General features: G+C 41.0%; 1 protein-coding gene and 1 non-coding gene across 5 annotated transcripts in view; one reads left to right on the top strand and one right to left on the bottom strand.

The window, feature by feature from the left end:
- The window catches only part of GPATCH2L (G-patch domain containing 2 like), a 60,790-nt gene that overhangs the window by 22,228 nt on the left and 17,701 nt on the right, over positions 1–20,861 (bottom strand). For 2 of the 4 annotated variants that reach the window (XM_070594142.1, XM_070594144.1), the window contains exons 4-8: positions 16,387–16,563; positions 14,888–14,967; positions 11,793–11,860; positions 10,861–10,900; positions 8,763–8,848 (exon numbers count right to left, since the gene is read on the bottom strand). In XM_070594142.1, the coding sequence (XP_070450243.1) occupies positions 8,763–8,848; positions 10,861–10,900; positions 11,793–11,860; positions 14,888–14,967; positions 16,387–16,563 (451 nt within the window). Of the gene's footprint in view, positions 1–8,762; positions 8,849–10,749; positions 10,805–10,860; positions 10,901–11,792; positions 11,861–14,887; positions 14,968–16,386; positions 16,564–20,861 lie in introns of all 4 variants that reach the window. The other 2 variants (XM_070594141.1, XM_070594143.1) reach the window with 1 other exon arrangement.
- On the top strand, positions 1,168–1,274 carry LOC139079498 (U6 spliceosomal RNA). The gene has a single exon (XR_011533192.1). It is a non-coding gene; the product is annotated as a U6 spliceosomal RNA (small nuclear RNA).

Below are 20,861 nucleotides of genomic sequence, written 5' to 3'. Positions count from 1 at the left end.
ATCCCCACTCTGCCCCGCTCAGGGCTAAGGGCTTCAGGGTTAATTGTCCCTACTTTAAATGTCCCCCGACTGCTAAGCCTCCAGCCTGTTACTTCCCTCCGCAGTAAATGATCCACTTCTACCACCCCATTCCCACTCCTAATTGTTACCTTGAGCACTAAATCCTTCAAATTTTATAAATTCCTCTGGTTGTAACTTAAGAAAGAACTGACGGCTTTCCAAGGAAACCACAGAATGCAGCTTAATAACCTGATCACCTTATTTTGTTGTAAACGTATGTATTTGGGGGTGGGTTATTTCCCTTCTTCTCAGCAATCCTTTTGCTTCTTTCATTGTTCACCAAGGTTTCACTGAGTTCTGGGAGTATGGTGGTGAACAAAACAGACGGTCTCTTCCCTAACGGGCCTCGTAGCCTCATCTTATTTCCAGCTGCACAGCTTTTCTGGCTCCAGAATGTGGATAACAAAGAAACTGAGGCATGGATAAAGAGAAGTCATACTCATTCCTAAAGCTCAGTTTAATGCTCCTTCCCTCTTAAAACATTCCTCTTCAGACCATTTCCAGGTCGAAGAGCTATGTCATAAGAGGCAGAATAACATCACACCCCAGGGCTGAGTACAGAAAGGATATTTTTCTCTCCCTGTGTCCCTTCCTAGTACAGATTTGGGGAGGGAGGAAGAGAAACAGTCCAATTGTTAGTGAAGGAGAGTAAGACATTTTCCTTCCCTTTGGTTTGAAATGAACCCTAGTAATGGTAGCGTTGACAGCTTGGGAAAATCTGTTTTCCCCTGTGAGGGCTCCGTCTGCCCTCTAAGAGAAGAACATTAGAGGATAAAAAAGGGAGAGGACCCAGAAGGAACCGGGGAAAGGAAAAGGGAAGCAGGGGGCTTGGAGCAAGAGGATCTAAGGAGCAAGAGGATCTGAAGGAGACAGGCAATGGAGCCTGCCACGCTGTACAGTGCACTCAGAACACCAGGACAGGCCTGTTCAGGAGCCAAGAATCATCTGCGTGGGGCTGGAAGGGCCCCTTGTGTTATGTTGGGGAAACTGAGCAGGGAGGCAGGCAACTGCCGCAGCCTCAGCTTCCTATTCAAGAGGCAGCTGCAGTTTCTTATCTGTCCCAAAATAATTCCCTATCAATGAACTGTAGACATAAAGAATTAAAGAGTGCTCGCTTCGGCAGCACATATACTAAAATTGGAATGATACAGAGAAGATTAGCATGGCCCCTGCGCAAGGATGACACGCAAATTCGTGAAGCGTTCCATATTTTTGGTGAACATGATGTAATGTATACAGAATTCGAAATATGATGTACATCCAAAAAAAATAAAAATTAAAAAAAAAATTTAAAAAAATAATTAAAGAAGGGAAGGAAAAATAAAGAGACAGAAATCCTCCCACCCCCCTTTTCATTTAGCAGTATTTACCCACCTTGGCCCCCTTTCTTTTTAATGTGTTATTTCTTTAGTTTGTGTTATTTTACTCTGACAGTGTCCCTATCTACTCTCACAAGATAGAAAGTGAAAGGACAACACACAGGGGAGGTGTCACAAAGGACAGGGAAAGAGTGAGCTTCCCTTCTCATCCACACACAGACCTGCCCTGGAGGCAGAAAAGGGTGAGGCTCTAACTAGACTGTCAAACTTTTACGATCAGCACACAGTTGTTCTTGTGTTGTAAACCACATACTCTACGAGGGGAGAGGGGACCTTCCATTTACGCAGGGGGCAAAAAAGGCTAAGTTAAGCTAAAATCTCTACCAAGTAAAACTTCCTTCTCAACTGGAGCGGCAAAGGGCCATGAGAATCACGTAAGGAGGTTTTACAAAATACACAGGCCCCACCATGCTGGGATGGAAGGAGGATCAGTAATATGTTTATTTTGATATTTCTCCTCAGGTAATTCTGATAAGCTTCTACCTATGGTGAAAATTACTGAGTTAAAAAAATATACCAAATTCTCAAAGCCAAGCTAGTCAATAAAAGAGATCTAAATATTTAACTTAAAGAATAACAGGATGATTAAATGAATATAACTTTAGATAGAAATATTACTCTGCAGTATAGAAGCAATTAACGTAGAGAAAAGCCAGGCCACACTTCATCTGTTTCATCTGAGGGTGCTCAGGATTCTTTGGGCACGACTTCTTTCACAGCATGAGTGCTGACTTGGGACTTCCCATGAAAGCATCACATTCAGTGGCATTTGCCAGAAAGAATTTACAGGGGTGGAAATGAGCATTCAAAGCAATAAACACCCTCTTCAAAAATTCTTACTTCAAGAAAAGTCACTAAATTCATATCATAAATGTGAAGGTGAATGCTGAAGATTAACAATTAATTGAAAGAGTATTCTGTATAGTCACACAGAAACACAACATTTCTATTTTTTTTTTTTTTACTGCAGGTAATTGAAAGATCAGGTGAGTTGTTAAAACCGCAGTGTTACTTAGGAAACTGGGCAGATCACTATGTCCCTGGGGCAGGAATGTACTTTAAGAGAAAATAAAAAATTACTTTGAGAAATACATGCATGTTTAATAGAACCAATGATGGCAAAAAATGACTGAAGTGACTGCTTTAGATTTAGAACAAAGATGTCTAGAGTCACTCCTAAGGAGAGAAAACAGTCTTTATCTGCCAAAGGCAAGCTAAATTTAAGGAATAGTTCACCTTCAAAAATCACTCTTTTTAAAAATCTATTGAAAAGTTCATTTTTTTGTATGAAACAAAAATAAAATTTATTATGAAAAGGTATTTATTTGCTGTACTTTTTCTTTTTTTCATGAATTTATTTGTTTATTTATTATTTTTTGGGGGGGGGGGAGTTATCCCTGAGCTAACATCTGTGCCAATCTTCCTCCATTTGTATGTGGGATGCCACCACAGCATGGCTTGATGAGCGGTGTGTAGGTCAGTGCCCGAGATCCAAACCTGCAAACCCCAGGATGCTGAAGTGGAGCGTTTGAACTTAACCACTATGCCACTGGGCCAGCCCCACTGTGCTTTTTATTAAACACATACAAATAAGTAATATCAGGAAAAAAATTATTGATATTTCTAAGGACCAAAGGTCATATATATCATATATTCCAATTTTTGTCCTTAATTACTAATCCATTCACCTCAATTATTTTTAACAAAAATTTATGGAGGCCTACCCCCATGAATGTGCAGAGGGTACACACAAGATGACTGAGGCAAGGGCCCATCCACCGGGAGCTCACGACATGGTGAGGAAGGCTGCCGCATAAAGAATAGATGCAGACACTGAGCTGCAACCAGGGAACAAGCAAAGGGCTAGGGTAAAATGAGGGAGGAGAAGATTCAATCTAGGCAAGTAAAGAGACCCCTTCCTCACATGTGCTTTTATCTGGAGGATTAACTGACATTTATTAAACACCCAGCAGGGGAAACAGTCTCACAGACACGCACATAGGCAAGGATCTGGGTGGGCCTATGACACTAGAAGCAGCTAGGGAGAGAAAATCACTTCACAATTATAGGACACAGAGGAGGTTTCTAATAGGAAGAGATCCTGGCAATTTCCACCAGTGTTTGCACTCAAACCTTATCTTCAGCAGCCTGTGACAAACTGCTCACCAATGCCTGAAAATTCTCCAGAATCTACCTTCCTTGGCTGGGCCAAGGTTGGCATATCATGAAACTGTTTCATGCCACCCACAGGAGCAGAAAAATTTCGCATGAGTTGGAAAGAGGGATATACTACGTTGGCAAAACAGAGAAAATGCTTTCATCACTCCCCTTAAGCAGTAAGACACCAACCGGCTGAGAGCTGCTGTAAACAAGACCGTCCAACAGAGGACAAAAGATTCAAGAACCGTGTGCTATATAATGGGAAGTTCCAGGAGAATTAGGCAGCCTTACGGACAATATTGTAGCAGAAACGTGTTCTCACACATGGCCGAAACTAAGGCACTCAAGAGATGAGTCAGAGCTGCTGTGCTCACAGCATGCCCAGCAGATACAGGGCTAATACGAGGTTCTGTCCCCCAAGCCCTGAGGTAAAACCTGAGGCTGTTTACTATGGCTCCAAAGGTCAAAATTAATAGCATGAATTGAGTCTTCTTCTTGCTCTTTGAAAGTCCTTGTCAAATGGCACAGCCAGCTGGGCACACAACTCTGATATGCAGATCATAACGTTTGTGAACAGATAAAATGAATTACAATGAGCACCGCCTATCGTATTGCCACTCTAATGGGCAGGAAGGTTTCTCTCTTTTTTACCCAAACACTGTCCAAATGCCTCCTCTTAGAGTCCATTTGAGGCCATTTAAGCACCTCAAGAATCCGTGCTACATCTCATTAGCAAACGACTCGAAGCCAACTCAAGTTTGCAAGACTGCAATTATCCTAAGAACAGGGGAGGGTAGTCACTGCCTAACAAAATAACAAGAGCAGCTACCAGTATGCTAAATTTTCAAACGTGTTATTTCATTTTAGTCCCCACTAGCCCAATAAATATTGATATTTCCCTTTCAAAGATGAGGAAATTGAGGCATGGGAGGCTAAGTCATTTGCCCAGGTGAAGCTAAGACTCTTACCTGGGTCCACCTCACACTAATAACCACTAATACAAGATTAAGAACTTAGAGAAAGAATAAATGGAAAATGGTGATATATTGCCAAATCACCACCCAAAACAGAGGAAAGGCCAGGAAAGCTGGAGAAAACTGACAACTGCCATTAAACACTCAAAAACTACAACTGGTGGCCTGTGCATCATACAGAGAGATGTAGCAATTGATAAGTTCTAGTTATGGTTTTCTAAAGCAATAACGGTTAGAAAAGCTATCCTTCACAATCAATAAATCTCTCCTTTTGGGAAAAGCTGCCTACAGCACTAGCTCCTTATTACCATTCTATGACTGTGCCCTTGACAGCAGCACCATCGCCTCTACCAGAACACCAATCACACCATCTGCTGTTGGAACAGCAGCAATTCTTAACACCGATACCAAAGAGTACTACTTTAATAGCAACATCCCAACAGCAGCAACCAAAACAGCTGGTTTAGGAATTGTATCCATGCTCCCTGGCGACTATCCAACCATCCATACGCCCACTCAACACTTGTCCCACTTGTTAATCACTAAACGCTGGGCACTATGCTAGACCCTAACAATCTCTTCCTCACCTGCAGCAGTTCTCCAATTCGAAGAAGTCCAGTTTCTACCTCCCCTAAGGAATCGTGCTCACAATATCAAAGCACAGAGCTTGTGCCAATTACGAAATGGGATTTCCTGTTAAGCAAATTACAAAGCACCAGTCATAAAACCATATGCATTTAGGACAATAGTTCTTAACCCTGGCTGCATATTAGAGTCACCCGGGAACTTTAAAACAATGCCAATGCCTGGGCCTCATCCCAGACCAATTAAATCAGAATCTTGGGAAGTGGGGCCAAGCATGGATATATTTTTTAAAGCTTCTCAGGTGATTCAAAAGTGCAGCCAGGGTTGAAAACCACCACGCTTAAGTTATTTCTAGAGTGGAATTTCTGAAAACCTCTTAACCCATTCATCTATTAGGTGGTACAAAGACCACAAAGACACCCTCTCCCATCCGTTGTGCCTGCCATCTGGGCTGTATTAAAATAATACATCAATAAAATGTTCTTTTAAAATCACGGTTCCATTATTTCTTCGTTTATAGCAATGAAATACTAAACAAGAGAGTACCCTGAGGTCACTCACTGACCCCCAGGGGCCCCCAGGCCTCACTCTGAGAACCAGAGCTGTAGAATGCTCTAGCAAATGAGGAGGTGGTTGAGGGGTCCTCACTCTCACGCAGTTGAGTATTTGAGAGAGTGGAACTGGCAACGTCCAGGCAGGAAGCAGCCTCAGCTCAGTAACCTGACAGGAGGAAACCTTCACAGTTCAGGCATGATTATCAAACTCTTTGTGCTCTTAAAGGAGAGTAATTATAGGCATGTGAAAAAAGGGAAGCACTCCCAGAGGAACTCTTCCTCACATGCTTCCCAAGAGGCACTAGGGCCATTAAAAATTCCATGATGAAGAGGAAAAACAGCCTGGGAAGAGCCAGGAGGCAATGCAGCAAATTAATACACCAGCCCTCCTCGGGGAAAGCTGTGATAAAACAGGAAACACTTCTCTCTTCGCAAAATAAAATTATACCATTAATGATAACAGTCACCACACACACACACACACAGATCGTTCTAATGATGGGTGTGAAATTCCCAATGCTGCCCAGATGCTTTGAAAGAAATCTTTCCCTACTACAAATAAAATGGAACAAGAAAAAGGTAAAATTTCCATTCAAAACAGTTTTTAATACAGTCATTCACCTGCCCCTTCCCCCCCACCACTCTTTAACATTCTTTCCTAGGTGCCAGGCTTTGTTAAACGGCCCACCCTTCGTAAAGCCTGCCACCCAGTTCGGAATCTGCTCTCATCAGTTGGCCACACGGGAGCTAGACTGCTCCTTCTCTACTGACCCCATGCAGGGCAGGGACCCCACTACTTCAAAGGAATGAGAGGGAGCCCTGAGAGCTCAGTGTTTCATCATCCACATTTTCTAAAATCTGCATAGAGGTCACTTGCGCTGACCATTTCCCATAGATTAGTGGTCCCCAACTTCATTGATTGTATGCTCTCATGAGTAAAAAATTTCAGCAAACACTCCTTCTATATGTAATACATAGCTATAAAACAAAAATAAGTGCTGCTAGACCTAATATATGTAGAAATTTTTAAGAACAAGATTATAAATAAATGTAAGTTTAAAAATTTTCTTCCCCCATCCCAAAGAACCTTGATGCATGCAATCCACTTTGTATCCACTGCCCTGGGAGTGATGTCCGCAAGGACAAGGATGAGGTATAACTGTCCATATTCTCTCGCCTTGCTTTTAGCAATGGTCAAAAGCAATAAGCAATATTTCCCTAGAGCTGAGGGCACCAGAAGCACAGCCTAGACTTCCTTATGTTTCCAAGTCCAGGCACAGGCCGTGCCAACGAAAGAATGAAGATAATGACGTGGATAATGAGATACACAAAGAAACAAGAAGCTGACACCCACTCCAGCCAGGATGAGGATTTAAAGGCAACAGGAAACTGGATTAAAGCAGGGATACCCATCTCAGCACAGTACAGCTCTAGGTAGCAGAGGTAAAGGGAGGAGGGCAAAGAGTCCACTCTTAACATCTGATATGATATGGCACTCCTCATACAGTCTTCCCAAAGAGTATACACAGCCATTGTTTTATTCGGTATTAAGACAAAAAGCCGGAGAACTATTTGCTTACGGAGTGAAACCTTGTGTCTTCCAAGATAGCTTGAGTCACCATCTCTAAGAAAACCTCGCTGAGCCTCAGACTTAGGAGCCCCTCCTCTGTGCTCCCTATCATTCTGGTGCACACCTGTATGCACTTGTCAATCCATACTGTAACTGTCCATTTCCACACCTGACTTCCCCAAGAGAATGTAAGCTCCTTGAGGGCAGTACCTAAACAAAGAGCCCAGCACATAGTAGGGAGTCAGCAAATACTGAATAAATAAACAGCATACTACTGAAGAAAAGGCCTTTCAGGGGTAGTTTATCATCATCCCACAATTTTCTGCAGTCTCAGTAACACCATTTGTGATGGTCTTTCTCTTCAAAAGACTTTCCTCATTGAAATACCACTTCTCCAGTAGAAGGTTTGGCAGTAGGTATGGTGCAGAGTTTATTATTACAGGCCACGCTCTAATTGTACCCATGAAAGAACAACTTCTCTGTGCAGCCTACATCCCAAATCTATGAACATATCCATTTAAGAACTTATTAGGGCAAAACAAGAAGGAAAAAATCATCAGAACCGTGGAAAGAATTCTTTGTGCCACTAGAAATCATACAAGTATTATGCTTCAGACTATTAGCGGCTCTTTCGTGCACAATAACCCTGCTCGGGGATGCTACCATTAACACCATATTTACTACGCATGTCAGCTAACTTTGCCTAGCAAGTGGCAGACACTGTGTTAGGAGCTGGGGATATATCAGGGAACAAGGCAAGATCCCGGCCCTTTCAAGCTTATACTTTAGTGAGAGAGATGCGGGTGAAAACCAGGGGGAAAAACTTACAAGCAAATTCATTACAGACTGTGATAAAAGCTCTAAAGGAAAGAAACAGATAACAAGCAGAGAGAGCTGGAGGCAGCCCCTTTAGATAGGATGGTCCAAGAGGTCCTCCCTGAGGAGGTGGCATGAGTTGAGCTGAAAGGGAGCTCATCATGGGCAGAGCTCTGAGACGGCAGTCCAGGCACAGGGAACACATACTCAGAGGCAGGAACGGGCTGCTGTTTCTGAAGAACGCAGTGGGACTCCCTGCGCAGCTGGGTCTCTCCCACGGTGAAGGGGAAGAAGCGTATGGAAGGAGTTTGGACATGCAGGCAGAAGTCAAATTATGCAGGGTTTTGCAGATCATGCAAGAACCATTAATAATAATAATGTTCTTTGAAGATGGGGCTTTTAGCAAAAGAAATACAAAATATGAGCCAGAAGACTTAGGTCAAAATTGAGACTTAAATCACATATTAGTCATGTGACCACAGCAAAGATACTTCACCACTCTGCCTCACTTTCTGCATCTGTAAAACATCTACTGACCTCAAAAGGTTGTTGTACAGATCAAATTGGATACTATACACAGACATACTTTAAGATTTGAAAAGTGTTATAAAAAGGAAAATGGTATTGCCTGGAGGAAAATCACAGGCACTAAGGAGACCATTACCTGGCAGAGCAGTGTGCTGGTGAACATCTTCGGTGAGAAGCATCAGCGAGAACATCCAGGGAGTAAAGGGGAGAGAGCGGATTAAACTGCAGGAATAAAGCAGAGCATTTCAGGAAGGCTTACACAAACAGACCTGGTCCTAAAGGGTAACCTGCTGTTTGATTGCTTTTCCCCTTTGACTGTTAGTCTTTTGCCACACCACAGACACCATTTAATAAAGCTGCACGTATTCAACGGAATACCCATGAATGGAGCACACGTGATCCAGTACGCCTCAAAGGAAGACTATTCCTTGGCAAACAACAATTTTTCAAAAACTCCCGATACACAATAATTACTTAATTGGCAAAAGATAGCACTTTCTGACATTAACGGGAACTTATGCCTATTGATTATCAGCCCTTGTTTCCAAGAAAACTAGCATGAAATTACCTTATTCCTTATCCTGGCAATGTTCCCAGTGAATAACTGGTTAGCACATACCAGCAGCACAGTGTAGTGGAACCAGAACTACATTAAAGAATGAGAATACCCAGCGTTTAGCTCCAGTCTACCACTGAGTTGCCATGTCTTAAAAATTACATCACTGCTTGGAGCTTTACCATACTCACCTGTAAAATGGATGTATCATTATCTGTCTTATCTATTTTATAGGATTATTGTGAGGGCTAAGTGAAATATTGCTTTCAGTTTATAAAGCAATTTTAGTTTCTCATCTGTAAAACATCAATTGACCTCAAAGGCAGGTGTGAGGATCAAATGGGATACCATATATAAAAGTGCCTCACTTTATGTTGGCTAGCCTTCTTTGGACTTTTTCCACAATAAATAATCCTCCCCAAAAAGGTCAGATCTAAATACATCTGAAGACTGGAAGAATTCTGAATGGTAATTTCAAAAGAACTTTAAAAGAAGACAAACTAAGCAACTGTTCTCTCTGTCACAGAGGTTCCAGTCCCAGTTCAACCAGCTGTGTGACTTTGGGCAGTTTAAATCTTAGGGTCCTCCAGCTCCTCATCTGTAAATAACAGGCCTGGATTAGGGGATCAGCACAGGTCCCTCCACCTTTAGAGCCTCTGCTGCAAACATGATTAGGACTCTAGCTCTGAGCTCCCCAAACTACAGACTCTCATATACCACCTTAATGACTTTCTCTTCATCTGCCCACTACCTGCACTACTATTTTCTGAGTAATTTTCTTTATATCAATTATTTTTACCCAGCTTTGTCCTTACTATATTCCTACAAAATAACAAGTTTGATAAAATGATTACATTTTTCTAATGTAAATTATTATAATTTAAAAATTGTGTGTCCATTTCCCATCTAAAATCATCTCATAAACATGGAGCAGTTAGGCCTACCACTGCTCTAGTTCATTTTCAAACAGTGACTTCAGGATGAAGCTTCCAAGTCTAAAACATAGATCAACTTAATGAGCTACTAAGTAGCCAAAAAAAAATCATGGAGCAGTAGGAAGCCTGAGAATATTTCCCTATCAGTTGTCATCCATTTTACAACCAATCACCAAGATAAAGCAACCCCTCGCCCCAAGAAATCAAAAAGCTTCAAACGTAGGGCTATATCGATAGCCACTGTCAAGAATCTTAACACTGTGACCCCCTACAAAGGCTCAGCCCAGAGAAAAGACGAAGAGGGTAAGGCTCTAAGGCCTCAACCCGACTCTACCCAGAGCAGCTCTTCTTCTGTTTCATCTGTTTCAGCTGCAACATTGTACTCCTCAGCACAGGATTCCAATGTTGAACTAAACCATGAGGAGAGCAGTTTAATTCTGATTTCTTACTGCAAAATTCAAAACTAAAATGAAAACTGGATTCCTATGAAATAAGTGTTACAAGTAATAAACTGAAGATAACAGCTGAATCTAAAAGGGGAATGAGATACAGTTCTTATCAGTGAATACTGGATATTCTTGGAAAACAGCTCTCCAAGAAAATCAGAATAACACAGGGAATGGGAACCTTACCTCATGTGCACAAGCAGAAATGTGAGGAAAATCAGAAGCCAACGCTTTATTCTTTCTAAAGAAAAGGAAACCAAATGATAAAATAAAGATGATAAAGAAAAGCGATCTTACCTGATTTCGTTCTCTTTTCCCAGCTGACGGTAACCAGAAACTAAAGAGAAGGAGAGAATAACAGGAAAGAAAACAATAAAAGAAGTGGTAGAAACATTACAGAGAGGAGAAGATTAAAAGGCGTTGGGATCACAAAGTGAAGACACAGAAAGAAATAGGAAAAAAGATGGAATTGGAGGAGAAAAGGAGAGACATGTTAAATGTGAATGAACTTTTTTGTGGAAAATAACTCTTTGAAAGAAAAAGCCTTGTAATGGAATGTAAAATAAACCCAAGATTATGGTGTGACACCAACACATTCTCAGCTGTGCAATGACAACACGATCCTCCATTCAACAAGGGCATAAACCACACACAGATCTTGCCTATTTTGTAAATTATAAATTTGACCAGGCTGGATGCATACAGAGTCATAACATTATACTGACCATGATGTGTACAAGAGACATTAAAGAGCCAATCATGTCAGGGGACGAAGTTGTCACTAGAAAAGGTGGAATGATTGTCCTACAGCTACACACAGGCTTCCCAATTGCTCTTATCACAGCAGTTAGGACAAAAAGGATATTTCTCTATCTAGAGGTCTAAAAATGGGATGAGCTTAAAGGGGAATATAGAAGCAATCACCCACTTTGAACAAAAAAAATTTTTAAGAGACAGAACAACAAGTTTAAAATATACCATCTTTATTGGAGGCTACTTTTATAATGCAGCACCTATAGAAATAAAAAGAACATAAACTAGTCTAGAAAGGAAAAAACATCACTCTCATGGGCTTAGGGTGTTAGCCATGTTAACTGTTATAAAGTGCAAGTCTTTAAGATCTCCTCTTTCAGCTCCAAAGTCGAATTTCTAGGTTCCTTCATAAAACTTCCCTCTGCCTCCTGCTCCAAGAACAGGCTAGGAGAGTCCACAAATATACAAGCACTTACTCTTTCTGCCGAGGGTCACTGATGATGTGGCCTATCCTCTCAGTACTCAGAGCACTTATGCTGGTCTCCTGAAAAGACAAGGAAGACAAGAGTATCATCTGACCACAGAAACAAATACACAAAGCACACCTGTCATCAAGCCCACAGCTTTCCCACAACTGTATCAGCAACCTCAAAGGCACAGGACAAATGTCAACCTTAAATCCAACAGCAACTACATTTCTTTTTATGGGAATCGATCTTAAAAGCATTACATGTTATTCTAGACTTAGTTTTCTCTAGTGCTCAAAAAGTCATAACATTGCTTACTATATATGGTATTTCAATACAGTGAGTAATACTTCCCACAGTTATTAAAGTATATGGAAACAGAAACACTTTTTTAAAAATCCAACAGCAGAAGCTAGCCCCATGGCCGACTGGTTAAAATTCCACACACTGTGCTTCAGCAGCCCAGGTTCATAGGTTCGGATCCCAGACACAGACCTACTCCACTCATCAGCAATGCTGTGGTGCCAACCCTCACACAAAATAGAGGAAGACTGGCATAGACGTTAGCTCAGGGCTAGTCTTCCTCAAGAAAAAGAAAAAAAAAAAAGAGGAAAATTGGCAACAGGTGTTAGCTCAGGGCACATCTTCCTTACAAAAAAAAAAAAAAAATCCAACAGCAGCCAATTTTTAACAGTCCAACACACCAAGCTCCCTTTATCATATGATAAAAACCCCAACAGCTTTCATAATGGGACATGTACTGAGTCCTCACTGGTAACAACTAAATATCTGCTGACTAAATGTATACACATCAAACAACTTTTCTAACTTACGAAATTGTCACCCTGTATTTTGTCTTTTGAAGGTCATCTCTCAAAGTAAAAATAAAAGTTTGTATAAATTGGTTCTTAAATTTGGGGTTCTCAAGAGTGTAATATGAAATCTTACCCGAAACACCACAAGCAATTCAGAAACTAATATCTCCAAAAACTGGAAAATGGCAGAAGGCACCCACCCTTCATTTAACTTGCGTACATTTACAATGAATATCGATCACGGTAGCGGGCATACCAGTGTGTACACGAGTAAGAGTTACACACATAAGAATAAGTGTTAAGATGAGACAGCATGTCACAGGCATGAATGTCAAGGATGTCAAGGCTGTTACTCAAACACATTTGTTTCTGGGAAAATATTATTATCTGTATTCATCTATGTGTGTGGATTAGTCTAAACATTAGGATACACATTTTAGCAGAACAATTGGCTATAGAAAAACTAATTTGAAGTCAGTTTCTGGGCAGGAGTGGCGCTAAATGAAAAGGTTTCACATACTGTAGTCTTCATATTCTTCATCCCTCATGCTATGCCTCCTGGTCACAGACACAACCAGGGTAGTGGGGACAAGGGAAAAGATGGGTGAAAAATGAGCTATTTGTTACAGCAGAAAAATTATTAACTTAAAGTGCCATAATGTTTAAATTTACAGTTTATTACTGTGTAAATTACAAGCAGTACTTTGCGTAATTAGCAACTTGCTGGCAGGGAGCTGTGAATGAAACTCATTATTTATGATTACAATTTAGAAAAAGAGAGGGGAGATGGGGGAGGGGAAGAAGGGGAGTAGAGCAGTGACCTCTGCTAGAAATGACAAATATCCCTTTAAGGTGATGAAGATGAATTAAACAAGTAAATATTATCCTACTCATTTGAAATCATTAGAGGCATGTTGCATCAGCCCTGGTTTTCCTTCCAGGCGAGCTAAAGGGGGCCTTCAAGACGAACCATGTACTTCCATGCAAGTGGAAGGCTCTTATTTTATAGGAGCTGAAACAAAGTAAGGCAGGTGACAGGGAGAACATTATCTGTCAAGCCTAACCAATAGAGAAAAGGTCCCCACTCCCAACCTCCTGCCTGCCTCCCCGCCATGTACTCCTACCCTGCTAGCTGTCCTCTTAAGCAGCAGCTCCCAGAATAGCAAAAGCAGCATTTCATTGTTTGCAAAATGAGTGATCCAAAAGAAGGTGTCATTCTTCCAATAATCAAATGTCTTTCTAATTAGAGATTTGAAACTGAATTTAAAGATAAAAGCAGTAAGAATCTGGGTTCATCTGGAAATAAACAGCCTCAATTCTTTTGCATGCCTAAAACTTTAGAAAGCAGTTCCCTGATTAAACTGTAAAACAGCAGCTCCCTGACGGCGGCCAGACTGCAGCTCTGACTACAACATACCCGAGCTGCCACACAGTAGGCGTTCTAACGGCTTACTGACTGAACAAACAAACTAATGCTCTAAAATGCTCTCCCTTCCTTCCTCTTTGCCCACCACCATCTTCTCTGACTGGTTATGAGCCTCAGTCTTAACCTATTTTCAATCTCAAAGCTAGAATAAAAATAAAACAATTTTTAAAATTTAAATTAAAAAAGATAAAAGAGAAGTAGACCTGGGGTCAATTCTCTATTCGGCCATTTCCATACAGGTAATATCACATATTTCCTAGCTTCTTTGAACTCAAGTTGTCCTCATCTGCTAAAGGGGAATATCACCTTTTTTACAAGGTTGTTGGGAGAAGTGCATGAACTGAGTGCCTCGCACAGACCGTGGCAAAGGCAGAACTGAGTCAATGGCACATCTTCCTCCCTAATGGCCAAGGAGTGGCTTCCGAAATTTGATAAAAAGAAAAAACTGGAAAGAAAACCTCTGTTAACAATTTCTAGAATGAAAGAACAAAATTAGGATAGAAGACGCATTCATGAATTTAGGAGGAGTCATAAAGAAGCCAAGGGTATTTTAACTCGTATATTAATAATATAAGATAAATCAAAAGAATAGAAGACAGAGCTCAGGCCTATGGATACAGAGACACAGACAATGTCAGGACAACGTGTGCTTTGTCAGAACCTCTGTGTGAACTATGCTTCATCTTTTAGGTGTGTATCCATTCATATTCTACATAACATTCACTCTCGTGAACTCACACAATACTCAGTTGGCTTAATTAACACCAGCGAGTTCAACAGCACCTTTGATTGTGAACAGGTACACAAATCCCACAGGGAATATTATCTTCCCACTAAGCCTAATAAAGGGTGAGAGCTACCACCTTCCCAACAAGCCTTCTTCGCCCCTTTCTGAGGCATCGAGCTGCAGCTCCAGGCAGACGATTCAAGCGAGCATGGTACCCTAAAAAAAAAAGCAGAAAGTCCTGAGTAAGTCAATGCAGAAGATTCATGAGCAATGATATACTTCCGGTACCCCAAAGGCCTTAACCCCCAGGATCTTACTAGATTGACCCTGAAACTAGTATCACTAGAATATCTGCCAAGGATTTATTATTCCCATGTCTCAGTCACCAGCAGTATGATCTTAGACACGTCATTTACCTCTGACCTAGGCACCCTCGTCTATAAAAGAGGAACAATCACTTGCTCAGTCCTATCTTACAAGGCTACTTTGAAGGGCCAATGAAAGAACATATGGAAGATACTACACAAAGATAAGATAGTATCAACAATTTCTAAATTAAGTTAAATGCTAGTTATTATCTCAAAAAACATTCTAATTCATAAAATAATGATAAAAATAGCATGCATAATATAATCCCATTTTTCTAACCCCGGTATGTGTTCTATATACAGAAAAGACAACTGGAAACAATGTGCCTCAGCCAGGGAGTAGTCCTTAGCAAGAACCAACTGCTTTCAGAGGCTTTCCATCACTCAAATCCATCACAACAAAATGTTATGATATTAGGAGCTTACAGCTCTTGGTGTAATTCTGGTCACCAAAATATGCTCAACAAAAACTTGATAAATGACTAACTGGTTGATTACTGATTACTGGGAATCCTAGAATCATAAATTTATAGAGCTAAAAGAAACCTCTGAAACAGTTTTGTTCAATGTTACCATATCTTAAGTGATGACCCTGAGGTCCCAAAGAAATGAAGTGACTGTCACAGTCACAGAGCTAGGTAGACAGTACCAAAGAGTATTACCACGTTTCCTTCTCCCTGTCCTAGCCTCTTTCCATCCCATCTTGCTACATCATAATCAAAGGGGAAAAGCAAAGGGAAGGGATATGTATTATATTAAAATCTATGTATTGTGTTGTATTAAAGTCTACAATAATAGAACTATCAAAGTAAAATTATTTAAGGAAATATTTTTAAATCATCCATTTAAAAAATGCCATTATACCTTGTATGCGAAAGTTGTTACTGAAATCTGTTCTCTTCCACGATCCAATACCTCAGGCTCCCATTGAGCACTCAAGAGTCCATCAGTTTCCCAGCAGGATAAGCACCCTCCCACGCTGCCAGGCTTGCACAGTGGCAATGGCGAGCTGAAGGAACGCCCTGCTATATTTATCCCAAGGGCCTCCACAGATTGATTTAGATAAGAATCTAAAGATTCCTATCTTTAGAAGAGAACATCAAGCTTTGAGACTCACCCTTGAGTCCTCCAGAAAAATCCCTAGACTAGCTCCAAAATCCAGACAGTGAATGTGGGCTTAGCAACATAAGTACACTTGCCAGGGGATGATTCTCCCCAAAGAGAACCATATAAGTGTCAAGTACATTTTGGTCTCCTCAAAACTTACCTCTTTGAGCTGGCCGAGAAGGTAAAAGGAACGTGGGATCTGAAAGTTTATCCAGTCCGGAATCCATTCTTTCTACTTCAGAGCAATGATCAGGAGCCCACTTGGGCAGAAGATTAGGGACAGTGAACCCTGGGACACACTCTCCTTCATAGAACCAATCACTCTGTTCATCATCGCCTAAAGTCAAGAGATCACATCATAAGCCGGAATTTTAACATGCTCTATGAAAAAGCAAATGGGAGAATAACTTCTCAGTCATATAGGTTTGATGATACTTTTTAAATAAATAAAGTCAAAGTACAAAAAAAATTGTTTTGATTCTTCTTCTTGATCCATATTATGATAAAAATTGGAACATCAAACTAGTTTCACATATATGTCATACTGTGTTATGCTGGACTGCTTTTAATAGTGAAAACTAATAAAGCTACCATTTACTAAGCCCTTACCACCTACCAGGATCCATACTAAAAATCTGTAAATATGTTCTCTCTCCCAAACCTTATACTAGCTCCAACTTACAAATGAGGCAACTAAAGCCCACAGAATTCAAGGTCAAGTCAGTAAATGATGAAGCCAGGATTTGAAGCCAAAGCCTAACTTCAAAGCCTTTATCACAAAAATAAACTGCCTCCCATGTACCATTCTCAGTGGTACAAATGAACGTGGGGGTTCAAAGCCCACAAATGCATCTCAACTCAAAACTAGCTGTTCCTGAGGGACTTCCTGCTATATTCACATTTCTCATAATAGGTGAATAAAAAATGTACACCCATACCTCATTTTTTCCTTTGTACCTCATTAATGGGACAGAAAAACCATCTTGACACTAGTAATCCAAGCTCCTAAGAAAAAACTAACCACAGAGACAAACAATATAATCCCCTAAAGCTTGTCAAGAAATTATACCATTTGCTCAAGGCCATAATCTTCATTAACAACAAAGTCAAGACTAGACTTATATTTTCAGAATCTTGGTTCAAATTTCTTTCTATTGGCTAAAATGATAGCATCTCAATTTCCAACAGAGTTTATTCCTGCCAACAAAGAGTAAGATACATAACTTTATGTCTGCCATCCCACCCCTCTTTCAAAATAGCAAGGATGAAGGAAATTATTACAAGAATATCTAAAGAGTTCATAACGCATTCAATCTCTAATGTATACTGTCATCCCTCGGTATCCGCAGGGGATTGGTTCCCGGACTCCTGTGGATATCAAAATCCATGGATGCTCAAGTTCTGTATATAAATGGTGTAGTATTTGCAATAACCTACGCATATCCTCCCATATACTTGCAATCATCTCTAGATTACTTATAATACCTAATACAATGTAAATGCTATGTAAATAGTTGTTATACTGCATTATTTAGGAAATAATGACAAAAAAAAAGTCTGTACATGTTCAGTACGGACACAACCATCGTAGGCCTTTCAAACCGCAGTTGTTAGAAATCTGCGGCTGTTGAACCCCCAATATGGATAGCTGACTCTACCAGATCCCAGGGAAGCTGCTCAGGGCATGAAGTATCAGATTCATGGACCACTAACACCTAGGATAGTGATAACTCTTAAATCACTGTGGATATTGCTAAAAGAAGAAATGAAAGCTGCATACTGGTAAACAGCAACAGATACTGCCATGAAAGAAGCTACTCAAAGCGTTCCCTTATAAAAACCCACCACCAACAGCTATTTCTCTAAAACAGTGGCTCTCAACTTTTAGTGTGCATCAGAAGGACAAGGAAGGGTTGTTAAAACACAAACTGCTGGGCCCTACCTGCAAAGTTTCCGACTCTGGTCTGGGCAGGACACAAAATTTGCATTTCTAACAAGTTCCCTAGTGATGCTAAGCTGGTCTGGGGACCATAATTTGAGAGCCACTAGTCTAAAAGCATCTCATCAAACCAGATACATAGGTGAATTAAAGATAGGCATTGGAATTCACAATGTTTCTCTGCACTTCAATATATTAATTCCTTTCTTATTCATAAGCATTCTTTAGGCCATTTATTAAAACTATATTTAGCTAGATCATGTTTTCTGATGACAAATGGCAAACTATAATGGAATTTTTTTGGTTCTCAAGCACTCACTCAAGATTTTTGATAACATGAAAAGGGACTCACTGAATTGAAGGGACCTTGTGAGATCATCGAGACCAGAAGTCTTCAGCCTGGGTTCACTAGGCTGCGTGACTCAGGAGCTCCTCCCAAGACTGCTGCCAGGGCATGAGCAACAGGCTGAGCGCATCAGGCTCCTGACCTCCCGCTCCTTTAGGAACTTGCTTTAGCCAAAATAGGTTTAGCTGTTTTACAATTTGAGGCTCTATGTACAATTCTGTTGGGGGAGGGGGGAGGAGAATTTTTCCTTTAACTGGGTTTCTCAATAAGTATTTATTAAGAGTTCACTATATACTAAGCAATGTGTAACCTATTTTGGTTTCAAATAATATAAAAACTTCTGCCTTTGAAAAGCTTCAATGGAAAAGATACACCTCTATAAATAATAATGTAATATGGTAAGTGATAAGAAAGCAGTAAGTACAGGAAAAAAAAAAGAATAAGGATTCTAGGAGATGCTGCCTACACTGAGCGTATCAGTCAGAATCCCTTTAGGAAACAAACACACATTTATAAGGAATAATTAAGACTTTAACGAAGTGACTATTTACAAAGATGTAGACAGTATTACGAGAAACTAGTAAAGGGATGGTGAAGCACCCTGGAGCCAGCACAGTCAGGAGTCTTTACCATTCCTAGACCTGAGGTGACAAGGGGAAAGAATGGTTATCAGAGCCCAGAGAGAGAACAGTGGTTACAGGAGAAAGGTGCCCAACAGAACTGGTGGCCTTCAGCAGAGGAACACAGCCATTGCCAACCAGCAGCCCAACAGAAAGGGAGTCAGGGAAAGCTCTAATCCAACGGGGTAGACTGCATTATTGTTTCCACCTCTTCACCACTTCCCTGTAACAAAATGACACATCCATACGTCCACGCACTTGGCCCTCTGCCCCTTGCCATGGGAATCCACAGGGCCTTCCCCTTGAGGCAGAGCACACTTCCTCACCCCACGGACATTGGGCTTGGTCCTATGACTTGCTGTAGGTAGTAACAATTAGCAGATGTGATTCAAGCAAAAGCTTTAAATATCCAGGCATGATCTGGCTTGGTCACTTGTCATTCCTGTCCTCCACCATGAGAAGTCCATGCCACATACAGCCATTGCTCCTTTAGCCTAGGTCTCAGGATAAGATACACTGAGTACATACAAACCTAAGTTGAAGCTGAAAGATCAGCTGAACCTGGGTAAGATCAACTGAACCACAGCTAACCTCCAGTCCCATAAGCAAGAAATAAATGTAAACCACTGAAATTTGAGGGCTGTTAAACAGTATCACCATAATAAAAACTTAACTAATGCATCCAATCTTATTCACCTCCCTCCCTCCATTCTTCTGCTGATGCCTCCTTCTGGCCAAACCCAACAAGAAATTGAGGGCAAGAAAGCCCACTGACGTAGTCCATAAATATGCCCTGGAGGGTAAAAAGGAGAACTGTGTCTCGGTGGATGATCAGCCATTCAAGGAAGGGTGAGGATGAGATTTCAGGCAGAGAGACCAGCATAAACAAAAACACAAAAGCAGGAAATAACACAGCTTTGTGCTGAGAACTCTAAGCATCTAAATATCAGCAGAATGTTTGAAGTTGAGGCGGAGACGGAGAGAAAAGCTGGGGCTACAGAATACTCTACAATCCTCCATGATGAACCAAAGATTCCTTATCAGTAGAAAGGCTTTCCAAAGGCCCAAAACTTAATCTGTTGTAATAGGACCACTGTTAAAGACCTCTGTTTAATTATGCATCATAACCCTTAAGAGGCGCATTATGATACTTCATAGGACTGTAGTAAAAGCAAAGAAAAAGAACAAATATTAGTAATTCTGAGCAGTATGCACCAACTCATTCATGCAAAGATAACCAGATCTTTCCAGGAAAGATTTCCTGGTATGAGATAAGAGAACCAAGACTCTAGCAGGAGCCCACCTAGCAGCACACACAGCTTTGAAAGCACAGGTAACTAATGACACCTAGCTCCCTCAGAGGGAGAAAGGGCTAGAACTGTACTCATAACAACCTCCCATATGGTAGGAGGCTCGACACCTCCATCCACGTCCACAACTCGGAGGCATGGGGGAGAGACCCTCCCCACAGTCTCTCTCAACATCAGGACTTGGATGCTGAGTCTCACAGGCCCAGGATCCCTGGGGGGCCTTTGTGGATCAACCCAGACAGGCAGCCACCATGCCTGTCCCTCAATCACTTAACCCTCAGAGAAAAATCACTGGGTTTCCGAGCTAGAAGGGTCTTTAGAGATCTGCAAATCCCTTACTTAGATTAAGAAAACTACATTCCCAAGGAACTTTATGAAATTCTTATTGGTACACAATTAGTGTGGCCCTAAGCAAGTGTA

The sequence above is a fragment of the Equus przewalskii genome, chromosome 25 (genome assembly GCF_037783145.1).
Source record: "Equus przewalskii isolate Varuska chromosome 25, EquPr2, whole genome shotgun sequence".
In the NCBI taxonomy this organism is placed as follows: Eukaryota; Metazoa; Chordata; class Mammalia; order Perissodactyla; family Equidae; genus Equus; species Equus przewalskii.
Note: the sequence above shows the minus strand (reverse complement) of the source record. Positions and strands in the feature narration are given on the sequence as shown.